We start from the raw sequence: 17,566 nt of genomic DNA on the forward strand, positions 1-17,566 counted from the left end.
TGAAGATGATGCTGCTGCTTTGATCCCAGCATTAGCCCTCCCTGATTTAAAGGGAGCCAGTGATTATTCTTTGTCTCTTTGACTCATTTCTCTGTGATACAGCCTCTGATAACACCATGGCCCCAACTCCCTGCTAAACAGAGCAAACAAACAATCCAACACAAAGCCCAGCTACCCTAAAGTCACCTAAGCCATAAGCACCAATTTGGGAGCTGCTCTTCTGTATCCTCCTTTGGACAGTTCATCATAATAAATTGACGCGCCAGTTATTTTGATAAATCGCCACTCTGTTATTAAACCATAAATCATTCTTCGGAGAGAGTCATGGGAAGGGAAAGAGAAGGGTCAGAAGGAGCCGTCTTTTCCCTTTCAGAGGAGTTAGCAGACAGCCTTTACCCTGGCTGACTTTCCCACTGAATTAGGAGCATTTGGGAGGGTTATTAAGCATCACGCTGATGTAGGAGATTGAAGGCCTTTATGGCAATTTAACGGATTTAGATGAAAAAGCCAACATGCCCTCTCCAAGGAAAGCAGATGAGGAGAGGAATAATAGGAAGTGACAGCTGCTCGCAATGGGGCCCGAACAGAGGCTGGCAACCAGAGTCAGAAGGGCAAGGAGTGTGAAAGCTGCCACAGCCTTTTCCTTAAGGATCATTGTGCTCCCTTTAGTGCTTTCTGGTGAGAGCTGTACCAAGAGCCAAGGTGTGATGTCAGCAAGCCAATGGGCTCTCTTGCCCAGCTCATTCAGTGCAGGACAATGGGTCAGACACAGGCCGAATGAGCAAAACGAACATGTTTTAGCTGCATGGAATTTTTACAGTAATACTGAAATGGTCCCATTTCCCTTTGGAGAGGCACAGATCAGACCAGAACACCGAGTGAGGTTAATTCACCAAGCTAGCTTCAGAGCATGTTAAGCTACCTACAGCACAATAGCTTTCCTTCCCTAACTCAATGGGTGGAGTGCAAACCTATGATGAGTATTTACATATGACCGTGTCTGCAAGATTTCGATGGCTTCTGTGCTGCTTAACACATTAGTAAGTGGGACAAATGCTGCAGCTCCACACAATAATTACCTGGCATGTCCCCTGCTGGCATTATGGAAGAACACTGGCCCCTAAAAGCCCCCCTTCCTTTTGGCACCCCATGGGAACTGTTGCAAATGATTCTAGGTTGTGTCTGAGAAGGCCCAGGTATAAAGTGGGCATGTGGGAGTGATGGGAGCAATAGGGCTGAGAATGATTGCTCTAATGGAACCAGAAAGTGAACTGCAGGGATTCCAGAAGGATTTTTTTTAACCTGATGAACTCTAGGGACGGATGGGCTGTTAAAAATTCTGATCTGGCTCCACAGTTTTGCAAACAGTCCTTTTCTTTGTAATGGGCTGAACCAAAACAGAAAACAAAAAAACACATACACCATGCTGTGTGGGGGACTGAAGATTTGGATTTGAATTGTGCCTCTCTGTAGCTATATTTAATTAACTCTCTCTCTTTCTCCTTCTCCCCCCGCAACCCCTTTGCCAGCAGGAAGTCACCCAATTTCTCTGAATCCAGGATGCCTTCCCTGTATGCCACTTGGACGTTATCCACTGGCTCACTCTCCTCCCAGGGGAGCATCTCAGAGAATGGCCCAAGGCAAAGCAGGCCTTTGAAATCAGCCTTCATGCCCACGGTGCTGTCTTCGCCACTGAGAAACGTAGCTGTGCCGGCCACCTCAGGACAAACATCACTGAGGCGAGGACGCGGCAGTACTAGGAAGAGTAAGTTCTGGTGGGAGGGCGAAGACAGGCCTGTGAGTGTGTTCCCAGGTGGGCAAGTGGTACTGGGAGCCTTTAATTAACACACAGAGACTCAGAAATTAGGTAATACTGGTAATAAATAACATGCTACAGCTCTTAGAGCTGGCCGCTTCATAGAACGCATCCAGCTGGGATGGAAGCCTACGGGGGCAATGTTTACGTGATAGGCACTACAGTGGCATAGCCATGGTGCTATAGCTGTGCGTCTATACTACGGGGTTACAGCAGCAGCCTACAGCGACGGAAGGAGTTCTTCCCGTTGCTGTAAGAACTCCGCCTCCCCAAGTGACAGTAGCTAAGTCAACAGAAGCATTCTTCTGGCGACCGGCTGCATCTCCCCCAGGGATTGGATCAGCAGAGCTCTGACAGTCCAGTGGGTGGATATTTTCACATGCCTGAGTGTCATAGCTCTGTCAGTTTAACCTTTACGTGTAGGCCGGGCCTTAGTCTTGTGTAAAACCTGCAGGTGGATGGACTGGGGGGGTCTGTCAGGAGAGATGGTTTAAAGGTCAAATACATCCTGGTTAAAACACATAGGCTGACAAGATCTGCACTGTCATTTTCCACTCCTTGTCCCTCCTTGTTAAATTAACTGATCTCCAAGCTGCTTAAAGTAAGAGGAAGTGGGGTTTGCAGGAGTCCTTAAATACTGAGGCACTAGGGCTGGAGTCATGGGAGTTACAGAGGGATCAAAATTTGGCTCCTCCAGAATTTAAAGCTTTGATCTTTCAAAGAGCTTCAACATGGCCTCTGATTTTGTACCTGCAAAGAACTGCAGGTGAAATTTTGTGAACAAACATAATTGTGGGTGCATTTGACAGCACTTAGACATCTCACTACTGGATTTTTGGGTGCAAACAAGGGGTTAGATGTCACTTTCTGAGTCCGAGTATGTGTTTGACCCGTGTCCTTGACCCTCATCTTCCCTTACTGCTCTCTCTGTTGATTGCTGCCTTCTACTCCAGAAGTGGTTGTATTTCAGTCCAGTGGGCATACTCACACTTCATCAGGATGAAGTATAAGATCTATTTATTGGCATAACTGTAATAGCTGAGCACCTCAAATATCACCACATCAGGCATCAGAGAAGCCTGCATGAGATAGGAAAGTATTATTGCACCCCTTTTAAAGATGGGGAAACAAGCACAGAATGAATAAGGTCATAGTGGAAGTCTATAGCAGAGCTGGCAATAAAACCCAAGGCTCCTGTTCTTAGTCCTGCCTTAACCACAAGACCATCCTTTCTCCCAGCTCCTGCTATTCCAAATTCCTGACTCAACACACAAAAGGATCCTTTCCACGGGCTTATGCAGAGCTCAGCGTGTTGCATTCTTTCCATGAGGTTGGCAAGGTTTATTTCAGACAGCTCAGACTGCCATGGAATAAATCTCCAGCTTTATTTAAGCAACTAAGCAATGCATTTTTCAATAGTTTCAGCCTGAACTGCTACTTGAGCTATGTAGAGTCACTGGCAGGGGGTGAGGTTCATTTGCAAAGGACACGGTCAATGTTTTTAGGCTCGAAATTGGATTTATCTTAGAAGTTGTTTTACCTTAAAGGACTTGTTCCCCCACTGTGGTTCTATTTAAAATCAATCTTTCAAGCAGCAGGAAATTGCAAGAGAAATAAAGCATGCATCACCTATAAAGTAAACATTCAAATGGAATAGGCTGTGATGTGCAAACCACAAATGTCACACAGCTGAGAGGCCTGCTAGTGAGGGCTCAGGTATAGGGCTCATGCTTGGGATTAGCTGACTGGCAAAAAAGGGGCCCACTTCTGTGAAGCCAGTGGTAGTTGAGGGTGCACAGCAAGCAAGGTCCTCACCCAAGGACCTTAGCACCTGGCAGGATCAGATCCTTCTAGGTTAGGGTTCTACCCACCTACTTCAATTTGTCAGGGCAGGAGTAGTAGAATTTTGTGGCGAATCAGTGTGTGATGTGTCATTGCCTCACCTGTTGATGCAAGAGTCCAACATGGAAACTCAATATTGTTATGCTGTGTTAACATGGCTCAAAGCCTGAGATAGTTATAGAGTCTTTAATGGTCCTGCAGCATACAGGTGGATCGAGGAACGTCAAGCCTGTCCTGCCCACTGCCATACAGAAGGCAGAAGAGTTAAGGACTTTTTTATTTTTAAATTCCATGGATTGAGTTCAGCCTACATAAACTGACAAAGAGTAGGGGAGTATAGTCCAGTGGTTAGAGCAGGACTCCAGACTCTGGCTCCTCAGTTCTATTCTGGAGTCCATCACAGACTCATTGCGTTGCCTAGTGCAAGTCACATTGTCTCTGTGCCTCATTTCCTGACATTTGGAAAATGACGACAATAGTACTTTTCTAGAACCTCACTTAGTATTTGTATGGCCCCAGCATGGTGAGGCCCCAGCCAGACTGAGACCCCATTGTGCTAGGCACTGTACAAATACAAAGAAATGCTGGGGAAATTAATTCATTAAGCTTTGAGATTTTCAGATAAAAAGGCACGATCCGTTACCTGCAAAGTGTGGGGAGTGGAAGAAGTCATTTTTGCTCATCTGTTATTTATATTGGGCCCCCAACCATGCAAAGGCCCCTGCAGACCTGTAGGAATTCAGTCAGACCCTGCCTCAGACAGCGGAGGGTCTCAGCAGCCAACAAGAGCTGGTGGAAAGGGGTGGAACATGAGAGTTTTTGTCTTTTCTGATTCTGTTTAAATTTTCATATTTGCCCATTGGCACCTATTTATTTTAACCTTCATCTCCGATTGACTTCAAAACAATCTTTCTCCCCAGATGGATCACTGCAGAGACCTGTGCAGCCCGGAGCTCTTCCTCAGGTTGTCGGCTCCCTCAGTCGCACTCCAGTTGCCACGGTGCGGCCCCAGCAACTTCAGCTTTACCAGCATGTCTCCTCTCAGCCCCCTGTCACCCCTGGCATGGCGGACCCAGGAGCCAGGCCAAGCGCCTCCCATGATGCTTCATTGCTGCTTGTGCCCAGGGCAGGTGAAAGCAGATCTCCTTCTGTATGTAGCTCAATGATCCTGGATGCCAAAGAATCCCCAGCAAAAAGTGAGCCAGCTCCAAAGCCACCTCCATCAGCTCCGCCCTCCATCCTGGTGAAACCAGATACCTCCCGGAACAGCACCGAAAAGGTAGCGTAAGGCTGAATCATTGCAAGGAACGATACACAGACCCTCCACCTCTGGAAAGTCCAGAAAATCCTGCTGGGACTGACCTTAGGTTTCAGCTGACTATTCACCATGGTTCAGTTCCCATGAGGTCCTTACTTCAGTGAGTCCATACTCAGGCAGGACTCCCAATGCGATTCACTGGGATTTGTGCCTGAGTAAAGTTCTCAGGATTTTGCCCCCTCTCCCACACCCAACCCAACCCCACCCTACGTTTATTGTTGTTAGAATGAAACCATTCACAGGGGCAGATATTTTGAACTCTTCTGTCTTCTGTTCACTTATGGCCAAATCCTCACATCTTTACCCAGACCTTAACCCAGGCAAGAGTCCATGAGGGTTTGAGTGAGAAATGAGTAAGGAGCTCCGAATCTGGCTATTAGAACTCAGGCTTGTCCTACCAGGACTTCTGAGATTGCTGTCTGGCTCCCTTTGCTTGTGTGTTAATTGCTTCTCTGATGAATAGGTTGGGTGTTTTCTGATTGACATCTGCAGTAAAAAAAACCCAAATGGTTTCATTCGAGGAGTGAAACTACCCTGGTGACAACTTTCCCTACAGGTGGTACCTGCAGAATAACTTTGTAAAAGCCACACAAGTCCCACAAAATGAGGCCAGCTCACAGGTTTCTGGTTAGCATATTAGCTAGAGATTAATCTTTCCAGAGTCCCAGGTAAAAGAGAGCCAGAGGATGGAAATCAGGTTATGTATTCTGGGTGAATGGCACCTCAGGCTAGAGGTCAGCCTCTCTCAGAGGTCTCCCCACCATTCCATAGCCTCTCTCCAATGTTCTCCTCCACCTTAACTCATGCTGTATCCAATCCTGCCTCTCTAGGTTCTCATATTGCCCCCATTGTGTGGTATCCAGTTTTTCTGGTACCCTCTATGCTCTTCTGATGTTTCCTGCCTGGTATAGTACACGTTGTAAAGCCTCTAATCACTCCACTGCTGCACACCATCCCAAGTGTGGGGCACTCACACCCCCTCTGTTGTGCACCCAGTCCCCTGCAGGGAAAGTATCTGTGCTCCATCCTAGCAGCCCTTCCTCTATCTTTGCCACAGCAGATCAAAGCAAAGGAAGAGACTCACTGTGTTTCTGCAGTAGTAACTCTTGGTTCTGTTCACATTTCAGCAAGTGAAAACGGTGCGATTTCAGAACTACAGCCCACCTCCGTCCAAGCGGCACAGCTCACAGCCATCGCCAAACCATCCCAGTGGCAACACTGAGCAGACAGCCCAGCCAGAAGCAAACACCCTGGGCCCTGACATGACAGCTCTCTATTCGCACCGACTCAGCTCCAGCCCAGTGCATCTGAGGAGGACGCCGCACCCAAAGACCCCATCGCTGGATCTTTCTGCCCAGGCTGGGCAACTGACCTTCCCTACCAAAAAGAACTACAGCAGCGTTTCTGAGAACTGACAGGTTTTCTTCCCATTCAATTGCTTTCCTTTTCAAATGGGGCTTTCGCCTCTGTGATAAAATAAGCTCCCCACAGACCTCACACCAACCTGCCACCACCCTGGCTTCTCCTTACAAGAGCTAGCGATCTAGTCAGGAACTTACTAGACCCCAGTTCCATGGGGAGCAAGGCCTCCTTCAGGCACTCACAATAATTGCAGCTGGCCAGCCAGTAACTCGGGGGCCTCTGAGGAACTGGCATGGGGGTCAGCACCTCTCTCTAATTTTATGGTAGAGTCTCATTTTAAATGCATCTGACTCACATCCAGCAAGCCACATCTGTATGTCATGGCAATGCATCAAATGTCCTCAGCCCACACTGCCCCAGTGAGTAGATGCAAGCACCACAGACCAACATGGAATGGGTTTGTGGTCCCTGCAAAACCAGTGTTCTCTGGTATCCTCCAATGTCTTGCAGCCAGCCTTATAGAAAAGTGGAAGAGGGAAGAAGCGTGCATATATCAGAAATAGTTAAACCTTTTTTGGTATCCTTTCTGCTATGAAAGCCCATAGAGATCAAAACTCTGGTTCATTACCTTTCTCAGCTCTACAGGATAAAGAAACCATAAATCAAATTCAGGCAGTTCCTGGATGAATTTTCAAGTTCCCCTTTGATGGGTATTTGCTTTAGTTTTTTGAGCCTGGGAGCAGAGGTAATTTTCTGGGGAAGAGAACCCTGCCCTGCAATCAGTACTAAGCTGCAGCTGTTTATGACAGTCATTGGGTCCTTGCAGTCATGTGATTTGGATCTTGCTTCTGCTGGTTGGTTGGTTTTTTTCTGAGTTGTGGACAGTATAGGCAGCACTTCCTAGATGCCTGTGATTCAGCGGCAATGTATTTCCCCCTGTTTAAATCCTAAATGGATTTTTAAAAATCTGGGTCCATGTTGAAGTTCACGAAATAGTTCTCTAAACAATATGAAGGAGATTTGCACATCTCCGTGATATATACCCTTCCTTCCCTCTCCCCATCCCCTACCTTCAACTGATCTTTCACTCTCTCTCTTAGCTATGGAGCCACAGAAATGATAAGCAGAACTGGAAAGTGTATCCAGCGCTTCCTCTGTGACTGATGTTTAGCAAATTGGCACAACGGGTTTGCTTGTCTGCGTGTACTTTTGTTTTTAGTGCCAGTGCAAAGACCGTCCATCCCCTTTCCAGCTGGAGCATGGGAGTATTCGATCTCATGACAATGGCTGCTGGGCTGGTTCAAAGACCATTGTAAAGTAACATTCTTGCTTCATTGCACAGACCCAATCAAATTAACTCAATAAGTCACTCGAAGCTTTCTGGATCATTGGGACAGCCTCCAAGGGGGAAGTTCTCTCTTGGAATTAAGGAAGGGCAATGGATGAAGCCATGCTGTGAACAGACAGGTTTTTTTCATGTTTACATACAGAAATAAATACACTGTAACCTCTAGCAAAGCGCAGTTATCACTGTGCTACACACCAAGGCCTCTCAAAACTTAACAATGGCAGAACTCAGATCCTCCCATTCCAAAAGCACAGCCCCCTAGCACCATAAACTATTTGAAAGTCTCCTTCAGCTGTTAGCAGTATAAATTAAATGACACATAGTTACACAATTGACTCCAGCTAGCCAGATAGGACTATATCTTTTTTGCCTGCCAAAGAGCCAGAACAGGAATGATGTGTGTCTAATCCTACCCAATCTTTCCCATCCCAGCCTCCTTAATCTGTACCCTCTTCCTCCGCCAAGTGCATCTGAAGGGGCTGGAAGCAGAGACTCATGGTACCCAGAAGTGTCCGACAGCCCCGGTCCTCTCATAGCCCAATAATTAGGATTCCTAGTTTTAGATTAAAATAGATATAACCCCTCTGAGACAAAAGTTTGGGATTAAAAAATAAAAACAAAGAAGCAGCCAGATTTTGCCTAAAACTAAACACCTAAAAATCAACAATGCTAAATACAATTATTGGTCTGCAGAATTTTAGGGCAACAGACCACCTTAGGGCCAGAGGGACTGCCAGTTGGGATCTGTGGTGCACCTAGTCCAGTATACTGCCTATGACCGCACCAGATGCTTCAGAAAATGGAGCAAGAAACCCCATGGGGAGATAATCTGCCTCCCCTACCCCACCCTCAGAAGCTCTTGTTTAGTCATAGGTGCTGGAACTAGAGGTGCTGCTGCACCCGCTGGCTTGAAGTGGTTTCTTTTATTTTCAGGTTTACGGTTTGGTTTAATGGCTTTCAGCACCCCCCACTATAAAAATTGTTCCAGCACCCCTGGGTTTAGTAGCTCATCATCACACTGCACAAGTGCTAGCAACTGGCATCTGCTTTCACAAATTTAAAAAACCCCATTCCGTGGCTAGAGGCCACCAATGACATAGACAAAAGGCCTGATTCTCCACTGCCTTGTACTGTGTGCTGTCATTTAGGGTATGTCTACTCTTGGAGCTGGGGGTGTGATTCTCAGCTGGTGGAGACATACATGCACTCTCTCTGATCAAGCTACCACACACAATAGAGAGCCTAGTTACATTGGCGACACGGACTAGCCACCTGAAGTATGTACCAGTCTGAGAGGGTAGGCACGTACATGGAGGCAAGTAGCCCCTCCTGCCACTCACACTGTTGTGGCTACGCTCTTTTTTAACATGCTAACTGCATCAGAACTAGCCTGGGTAGGTTCCTCGAGCTGAGAATTACACTCCCTGTACAAAATGCAGACATAGCCTAAGACTTGGGTCAAGGGGATGTAAAACACTACCAGTGAGAAGTAGCAATGTACCCTCAATATGCCCAGACATAAATGACAACACAAGGTGCAAACGAGTAGAAAAATCAAGCTGTTTGGTTTTGCTAAAAATTGTCACTCCGATGACTAATGAACATTTTAGAGACAATATCCCTTAGCTAAAGATTCATAACCCCTTTAAAAAAAACTGCACCAAAAAGCACTAGATTTCCCCAGATGCACTCAAGGAGGCAGAAAAGCCTAATAAACATGGCCTGGATTAGATCTTTTGGTAGTTTATACCTATAGCTGGGCAGGTTTGCCTGCTCATGCCCTACCTCTGAATGATGATTTACAGCACACTGATGAAAAGCAAGGGGGCTTTCTATGACCCACTCTGAAATCTGCTGGTATACTAACCAACAGATTTCAACAGCTGACTCCTCACGAGGTTTATCTAAAGAAGCTTGGTCAGAGCACGGGGGGGAGGAAGGATAAGGAGGGAAGCCACCCAGGAGAATTAATTATACAGATGGAGTCACTGGCAAATGCTGCAGGTGTATAAAACAGTAGAAAGTGAAACTTTGGGTTCAAAATAGAGAGGCTATGGGGGGCTTTTGCCTTTTACACCTCTGGAAAAAGCCATTTTACCCATTCATATGAACACACTAAAACCAAGCCTAGTGTGATTGTCTTGATCAGGCCATTTCTAGAGCCAGAGGTGTAGTTGCTCTGAACTGAATGTGGCCCATGGGCCTGACATCCATGATCTAAAGCATTTACCTTAAAGTCACACAGCCCTGTGACCGCTCGCTTGCCATTAAGCAGCAAAAACTTCCTCCTTTTGGGCTGCAAGGACTGGGCATGTGAATGCTGAGGCATATGCCAGCCCGAGCAGTTAAGATTTTCACAATATATTTCACAGCTATTCTTTGTAAGGTGGGGAGTTAAACTTCCGCTTCCTTGCCAGTACGGCAGGACTTGGAGCAGCCATTTCAGTTCTCTTCTAATGCATGAATTTCACTCAACGCTTCCTCAAGTCCATAGGAGGAAGTTAAAGAGAGAGAGTGCACACCAGCTATGTTCTCCAAAGATGGAGAGATTAGGTTCCTAAAGTGCGGAATGCAAGTGCTGGAACAAAGTGGAATATTGTAAAGGAGATGCTCTATTTAGACTTAAAAGCTCATTGCATCATGAACTAGTGGGATCAAGATGTTTTGCTCATACACATACACTACGTCTCTGCACTAGATGGACAGAATGATTCCATATAGAATAAAGAGCGAGGAGTCTTTGTGGCATCTTAGAGACCAACAAATTTATTTGAGCATAAGCTTTCGTGGGCTAAAACCCACTTCATCGGATGCATGCAGTGGAAAATACAGTAGGAAGATTTCAGAGTAGCAGCCGTGTTAGTCTGTATTCGCAAAAAGAAAAGGAGTGCTTGTGGCACCTTAGAGACTAACAAATTTATTTGAGCATAATTGCATAAATTTGTTAGTCTCTAAGGTGCCACAAGTACTCATTTTCTTTTTAGTAGGAAAATTATTATATAATGTATATATATATACACACACACACACACACACAGAGAACATGAAAAATGGGTGTTGCCATACCCACTATAATGAGAGTGATCAGTTAAAGTTAAATGGATTAAGGTTTCATGTTCTCTGTGTATTCATCGGATGCATGCAGTGGAAAATACAGTAGGAAGATATAAATATAGATAGATATATCTTCCTACTGTATTTTCCACGGCATGCATCCGATTAAGTGGGTTTTAGCCCACGAAAGCTTATGCTCAAATAAATTTGTTAATCTCTAAGGTGCCACAAGTACTCCTCGTTCTTTTTGCTGATACAGACTAACACGGCTACCGCTCAGAAACCTGTCTATGTAGAACGTTACTGATGGCGGATACCTTTCCTGGCATATCAGCTAAAAAAAAAATTGTCAGATTTGAGGCTGTCAATTCCAATTTTGCCTTGAGCATGATTCATGACACCCCACATTCATCAACATCCTAGCCTGATGTGATGGATTGGGAAGCCTAACACAGCTCCAATAGAGATCCTCTCTGATTGCATCTGATGAAGTGAACCGTAGCTCACGAAAGCTTATGCTCTAATAAATTTGTTAGTCTCTAAGGTGCCACAAGTCCTCCTTTTCTTTTTGCAGATACAGACTAACACGGCTGCTACTCTGAAATCTCTGATTACTGGCAATTAACCCCTGGGTTTAGAAGGCTACGGTGTTGTAACTTCAGAACCTCAAAAGATCAGGGTGAAAGAGCAAAGGAGAGCCCATCAGTAGTTTTGGAAACTCACAGGCAAGTTTAGGGCAGTCTGCATCCAAAGAGAGTTTTAAAGAAGGAGAACAGAAAAGAAGCAACACACTAATTCACCAGTAGCTTCAGACAGAAACATATGTTGAGGTAAAGTCACCTTGTAAGGTTAATCTGTAGCTGGGGCAGATTTTCCCACAAGAGACTCCATTCAGGCAGAAAGAGGTTATGAGAATGATTAACTATTAATAACAGAACGCCGTTCATTCTGGGGATACAAAGTTAGGTACCCAGTGAGAAATCTGCAATGGAAGTGAAGCTATATTCCCTTCTCCCTTTCCTGAGTCCTGCCATCCATGCAAAGGCGTGAAAATTGGTAACATGAATTTTTTTGTGGCCTGATTTTCAGAGATGTGGAGCATCTGCAGCTCCCATGGATATATTGTAGGAGAGCTGCAGGTGCTCGGCACTTCTGAAAATCAACCCATTCCAACTGAATAAACCACTAAAGTCCTTCCTCAAAACCATACTTACACTAGCCAGATGCAGCTTGTATTAGCATCAGTTCAGGAGCTTCCCTTTCATGGAAAAACAAAACAAAAACCACCTCTCTCCATGTGGATGACAAGATTCAGTGAGATGAGTGAGGTTGCATATCACCTGTGGACACACGAGTTTGCAAAGCCACACAGCTATCCATTATATGACACTGAATATGGAATGGTGCATACCCCCAAACAAGTGCCACATATTCAATGTGATCAAAACACTTGTGAGCTTAGACCTTGTTCCCATTGCATCGTGACAGCACTAACGGAATCAGGCCGATCAAAAAGGAGAGGGCTTTTTGCTTACATACACACGCATGCTTTGAGTCCTGAGCAGTGACAGGGAAAGGAAATAGTGACAGTGAAATTGGCACTTTGGTAAAATAGCATGTAATTATTTTGGGCCAGGAGATATCTCAATCAGAGTGTTTCAGTGCTTTGATGCCATGGTGATAGGTATCCTAAATATACCCAAGATATATAGAGAGAGACTGATGTGAGGAGATCAAAGTGGAGGTGGGTGTATTTTAAAGTGACAGCTCTAAAGACCGGTTCTGTTGTCTTTGTCCAACCCCTTCCAGCTACAAAATACACCCACCTTCCTGTTTAATCCCAACCCTGTTATCGTGAAAATGTTGCAAAATATATTATATATATCCTTAGCCACCTAACCCTTCACAGTTGGGTCTTTGCTGCATACCTTGGCCTCTTGGGACATCAAAGAGTAAAGGGGCTGGAACTAAGGTCTTTCTACTCCAGAAGCAAAGGCTAAAAGAAAATCCCCATTAAGGGTTAAACCATGGCTTTGCCTTGAACCTTGAGTAAAGAGCAGCACATTGGTTCCTGGTTTGCTCCTGAGGCAGTACAATAAACTGCCTCAGGTCGTGTCTGCACAGGGAAATTGATTGGCATAGCCATAGCAGAATAGGCTACTCTGCTATAGTTATGCTGGAATAACTCTCCATGTCGAGACACTATTCTGCAATTTTAACAGTGACTTTTATTCTGGAATAGTGTCTCAACATTGGGAGTTATTCCAGCATAGCTATACTTTGGATTCACTGGGTACTGATGTGGGTGGGTTTTTACAGGTAATGAAATGTCAGTTATTACTTATGTGCTCTTGTTGAGGGGTTTGGAGGAAGGGGTTACTTGGAGTCAGGCAAATCCTCCTTATCCCTATGCCGAAGATCCACATCACACCAGTTCTGATCCAGGGTTGCTGGATGTGGCCTACCACCTCTGCTTGTTAAGGTCACTCATTCCTCCCCAGGGGATGCACATGATGTCTCTGTAGCACTCAGTTCTTACAACTTGAAATAGTAAGACCAAAACTTGCTGTATCACTAACTCCATTGCCTTCCATTTTGGTCACAGATCATCAGACAAAGTACCAGGTACAAAGAAACAAAAAATGTTGGCAACATCAGAATATCATTCCAGATGTACTGCAGCATAATGGGTTTGGATAATGAAAATATATTGCTCTCTATCTAACAAGTGAATGTAAAAGAGCAGGCTGGTCACACAGAGCCTCCTACCATCAGTAGAGCGCGTTGATTGTCTGAAGTGCATAGAAAAGGAGCCCTGGGATAGGGCATAAAGTAGTACATTGGGGACAGAGGGGTCGTTAATGAACCTCTCTCGAGTTTGTGAACAGGGCTTCTCCTCAGCTCACAGTATCAGCTCATTTTATATGATTAGTTAATGAATTGGAGTTCAGATCAGATTATTCATCAGCCCTGTTTTAATTGCCTGCCTAACTGCTCAAGGACCTGGAAGTCCTTCAGTAAGTAACCCAACCCTTTCAGCTTGAACTGCAGTCATGTTTCCTGATGAGAAAAGAAAAGAGAAGAGAGAGCAAAGGCGAGACCCAGAACATTTTAACCAATTGTTTCCATGAGTGTCTCTTAAAAAATACAACCATGCCCCTAGCCAGACTTGACTGCACTCAGACTCACCAGAGAGGCAAACCAAACACCCGTGTAATGCTGATGGGATAATTTACCAGTTCAGGCCCAAAATCTGTTCTTCCACCTGTTACCACAAGGAGGAGAATAATGAAAAAAGGACTATCTTACCCATCAAAAACAAAGGAATGCACAAAGAGGGGCAAGCAGGGACACAGGCCCCCCCGCTAATCAGTGGGGGCACAGAACTCCTCTAGTCCAGGGGCCGCGGTGGGAGCTGACAGCTCCTCCAGCACCAGGGCTGTGGCAGAGGTACAAAACATGCCCTCCAAAAGCAGTGAAATTTTAAATTCCTGCACATGCCCCTGATCAAAAACGTTACCTGCCACGAATAGAATTTTGCAAGGCTACTTTAGAGGTAACCCCACCTTTACTAGAAGGGACCATGACAGCAACAGAGTATGAGCTTGACAACTGTAGTAGGGACAAGTTGCAGAGGGACAGTATCTGCCCCATGATGGGGGTGCCTAATGGAGAGTTTTATCACTTGATGAGATGGATGGGCTGGGATTATAAATGGGTTACACTCAAGGAGGATGGCCAGTCACATGGAAAGTAGATTCAGAATCATATGTTTACTGGGAGTTGAGAAGAGCTGAGACATGCTATGAGGTATATATGCAGATCACGGGCTACATAAGTTGGGGTCCCTTTTATTTGCTTTCTTATTTTTGAGCCTTCAGTGTTCACATTTTCTCCACAACCAGTAGAGCTAGAAACTTTTTGTAAATGAAAGCTTAGTGTCACTTAATTACTTGACTCCAGAAGCTGGGGCTTTTTGGAAAAAAAAAACAGATATCACAAATCTTGTGATAAACTAGTCAAAGTTGAGAACGAGGTGTACAATACCAAACCCTGGTTTCTTTCCCTCTCATGCTTGGTTCCTCCTTTCAGACACTATCCAGGTGTCTTGATACTGGAAAGACAGGGTAGCATCCAGGAAAACAGTGTACTGAAGAAATAGCATCAGATGCTAAGGAGAATTAGGTTGTGACTAATTTCCATGGTAGGTAGAGCTGCATTGTAAATATAGGAGGACATTAAGTAACGTTTGTTGGATATCCATCTCAAGAGTGCTCAGAGAAAAGCCAGGAAGAATCTTCTGTTTGCATCAAAATAAGCGACAAAGTTTACAATCATTCCTCATCACTTAGCATGATATATCCACAGCAGTGATCTTATCTAACATGGGCATACAGTCCATTTACATGTCATGATCAAATGACAAACAATGCACCCTTCTTCTCCTGCTCCAAATATTTTGCCCTGAATTGGCAAGGTCATTTTCTAAAACTAGCATAAGGAAGACCAATTAGCTTTAGTGCATTTAGACATCAAATCCATTCTGTATTTTTAGTCACGAGGTATTTTAAATAGGTCACTTGTTTCCCAGTGTTTCATGTTCTGCCCTGATCCTGTTAATTTTTCATAAACTACAAAAAAAAAAAGCTAAAACACTAACGGGTCTGACCTAAATCCACAAAATCCAGGTTAAAGGCTAAAAATCTGGGAGGATAGACAGTCCTTAGCTTACATAGCAGTTATTTACTTAATGGCAAATAGAAAGAGGCATAATGCAAAATAAGACTGGTGTCAGCCTATGTTTTTCATTCTTACCTCTGAACTGCCCTTGCTTTGAGGGGTTACTTCAACCTGGGGCTCTGTAGTTTAAGCTCTTTTTTGTTAGCTTTATAGCAAGTTGTTTTTTTTTTAAATGAAAAACCCAAAAGAGGCATCAAATATATAGCTGAAGAGTAAGAAGGAGGAGCGAGGCCAAATCAACACCACATGCCTATTGTATAAAAATCTCTTTATGTTACTATAGGCAAATGTGTCACTGTTGTGTTATAGATACCAGGCCAGCTTCTTGAATCCACTGTGGCCCCTTTACTCTTCTCGGGTGGCACAAAGGGACTGCAAACTACTGAGACAACCGCTTCTGCCCTGGAAATAACCCCAATATAAGGAGGATTTTCTGGTAGCCCAGGACACACTACCTCTCCTCACAGATCCCACTGCGGAGGTGCAGGGGATGTGTCCACAGCATACTGCCCTCCAGCTATTCTCAGTGACGAAACCACCCACAGGAGTTACCACGTGGAAAACCATTGTAAATTACAGAAGCCATTGGGCTGCTCTAAACTGCTCAAGGCCCAACAGGGCCCAGAATTTTGGGAGAACGACGGTGGGCTTTATGCTCCCCTCTCTCTCCCACTACTCCGTGCCTAATGCAGGAAAGCAGTAATGCAGGGTTTGGCCCACAAATTACGCACACAAGTGATTTCATATGTATATTTATAATATGAATCATTTACTAAATAGAGTCGTTACAGTTTATTGTGTAAATAAATATTTAAATGTAATAAAATCCATAGGAAGTGGGTTTTTTTCCTTCATGCACAGTGGCTTTTTAAAATGTTTGTTTTCTATCAATATCTCAGCTGTTTAAAAAGTAACATTTTAAAACACCCAAAGTGGTCCATGTTTAGGGCCTGATCCTGCCCAGTTAAAGTCAATGAGAGTTTAGCCATAAGCTTCAGTGAGAACCTGCACAAGCAATTTACTCTGAATTCCGCTTTGTAAAGGAGACTGATTTTTTGTTTGGTTGGTTTTTAAATTCTACCGATGGCAGAAACCACTATTTGGAGTGGCTCCTGATAACCATAAAAATGATCAAACTTGGTAGAAATATAAACATGAAAAAAATAGACTATCTGGACCAAGTTTCAGACCAAAATTCATATATTTTGAGGTCAAAAGGAACCATTAGATAATCTAGTCTGACCACCTGCATAGCAGAGGCCAGAGAATTTCATCCAGTTGTTCCTGTATTGAACGCAATAGCCGTTAATATGGCTGTAACAGTGCATTGTGTTATAAATGAATAGAATGGAAACTTTGTTTTTTTAATAGAAATAGTAGAATATATTTTCTTCCCTAATTTTGTGATGGGGTGGGAGGGCTTTGGGAAGGTGGACAGAACCTATAATTTTAGTCTATTGTTTAAAAATAACTGTTGTATAAATTCAGTTATATGAAGTTCATTTTTAAAAGGTTTTTCAATTTAACTCACTTTCCTCAAGAGGAGGAAGTGAAAAGTTGATGAACAAAACGTATCTTCATCTTCTGTTTTGTATTAACCACTGAGGTATTTATTTTGTATTACATCAGTTGAAAGGCTCTGGTTTTAGAATGCTCTAAGTTACTACAAATTTACTTGTTTAAGTTTATAACTCTAATGTTTAGGTTTGTTGTCTGTAGACCAATAAAAAAAAAGTTATCGTGACTTGAGTGGCGTACTGCACCTTATACACTGGAAAAGTAATTGACAGCCTGGGTTTCAGAATGAGTGCACTGCAAAAATTAGCTCATCAGCACGGTGGAGGTCAGCAGATGGAAAGTATAGATGTTGGTCAAGTTTTCAATGCCAAATATGTATATGATTCCATTCTGTAAAAGATTTTGTGTTGCCATGAAATTTGTTTTTGCATGAAACAATAAAACAATGTTTATTTTCATTTATTTGAACTGAATTCTACTTCTAGTCTTTCCAGTTGCCTGCATGAAAGGAATTATTTTAGTGCTGGTTTCAGGGGACTTAGCAGTTCTACTCTGAATTCAGCCATTC

General features: G+C 44.1%; 1 protein-coding gene across 2 annotated transcripts in view; it reads left to right on the forward strand.

The window, feature by feature from the left end:
• SH3RF2 (SH3 domain containing ring finger 2) overlaps window positions 1-17,456 on the forward strand; it is an 82,179-nt gene extending 64,723 nt beyond the window's left edge. For both annotated transcript variants that reach the window (XM_075131320.1, XM_048859641.2), the window contains 3 exons: window positions 1,533-1,765; window positions 4,579-4,937; window positions 6,104-17,456. In XM_075131320.1, the coding sequence (XP_074987421.1) occupies window positions 1,533-1,765; window positions 4,579-4,937; window positions 6,104-6,391 (880 nt within the window). In that variant the 3' untranslated portion in view covers window positions 6,392-17,456. The remainder of the gene's footprint in view (window positions 1-1,532; window positions 1,766-4,578; window positions 4,938-6,103) is intronic.
• The last annotated feature ends 110 nt before the right edge of the window (window positions 17,457-17,566 follow it).

This window comes from Caretta caretta, chromosome 8 (genome assembly GCF_965140235.1).
Source record: "Caretta caretta isolate rCarCar2 chromosome 8, rCarCar1.hap1, whole genome shotgun sequence".
Lineage (NCBI taxonomy): Eukaryota > Metazoa > Chordata > Testudines > Cheloniidae > Caretta > Caretta caretta.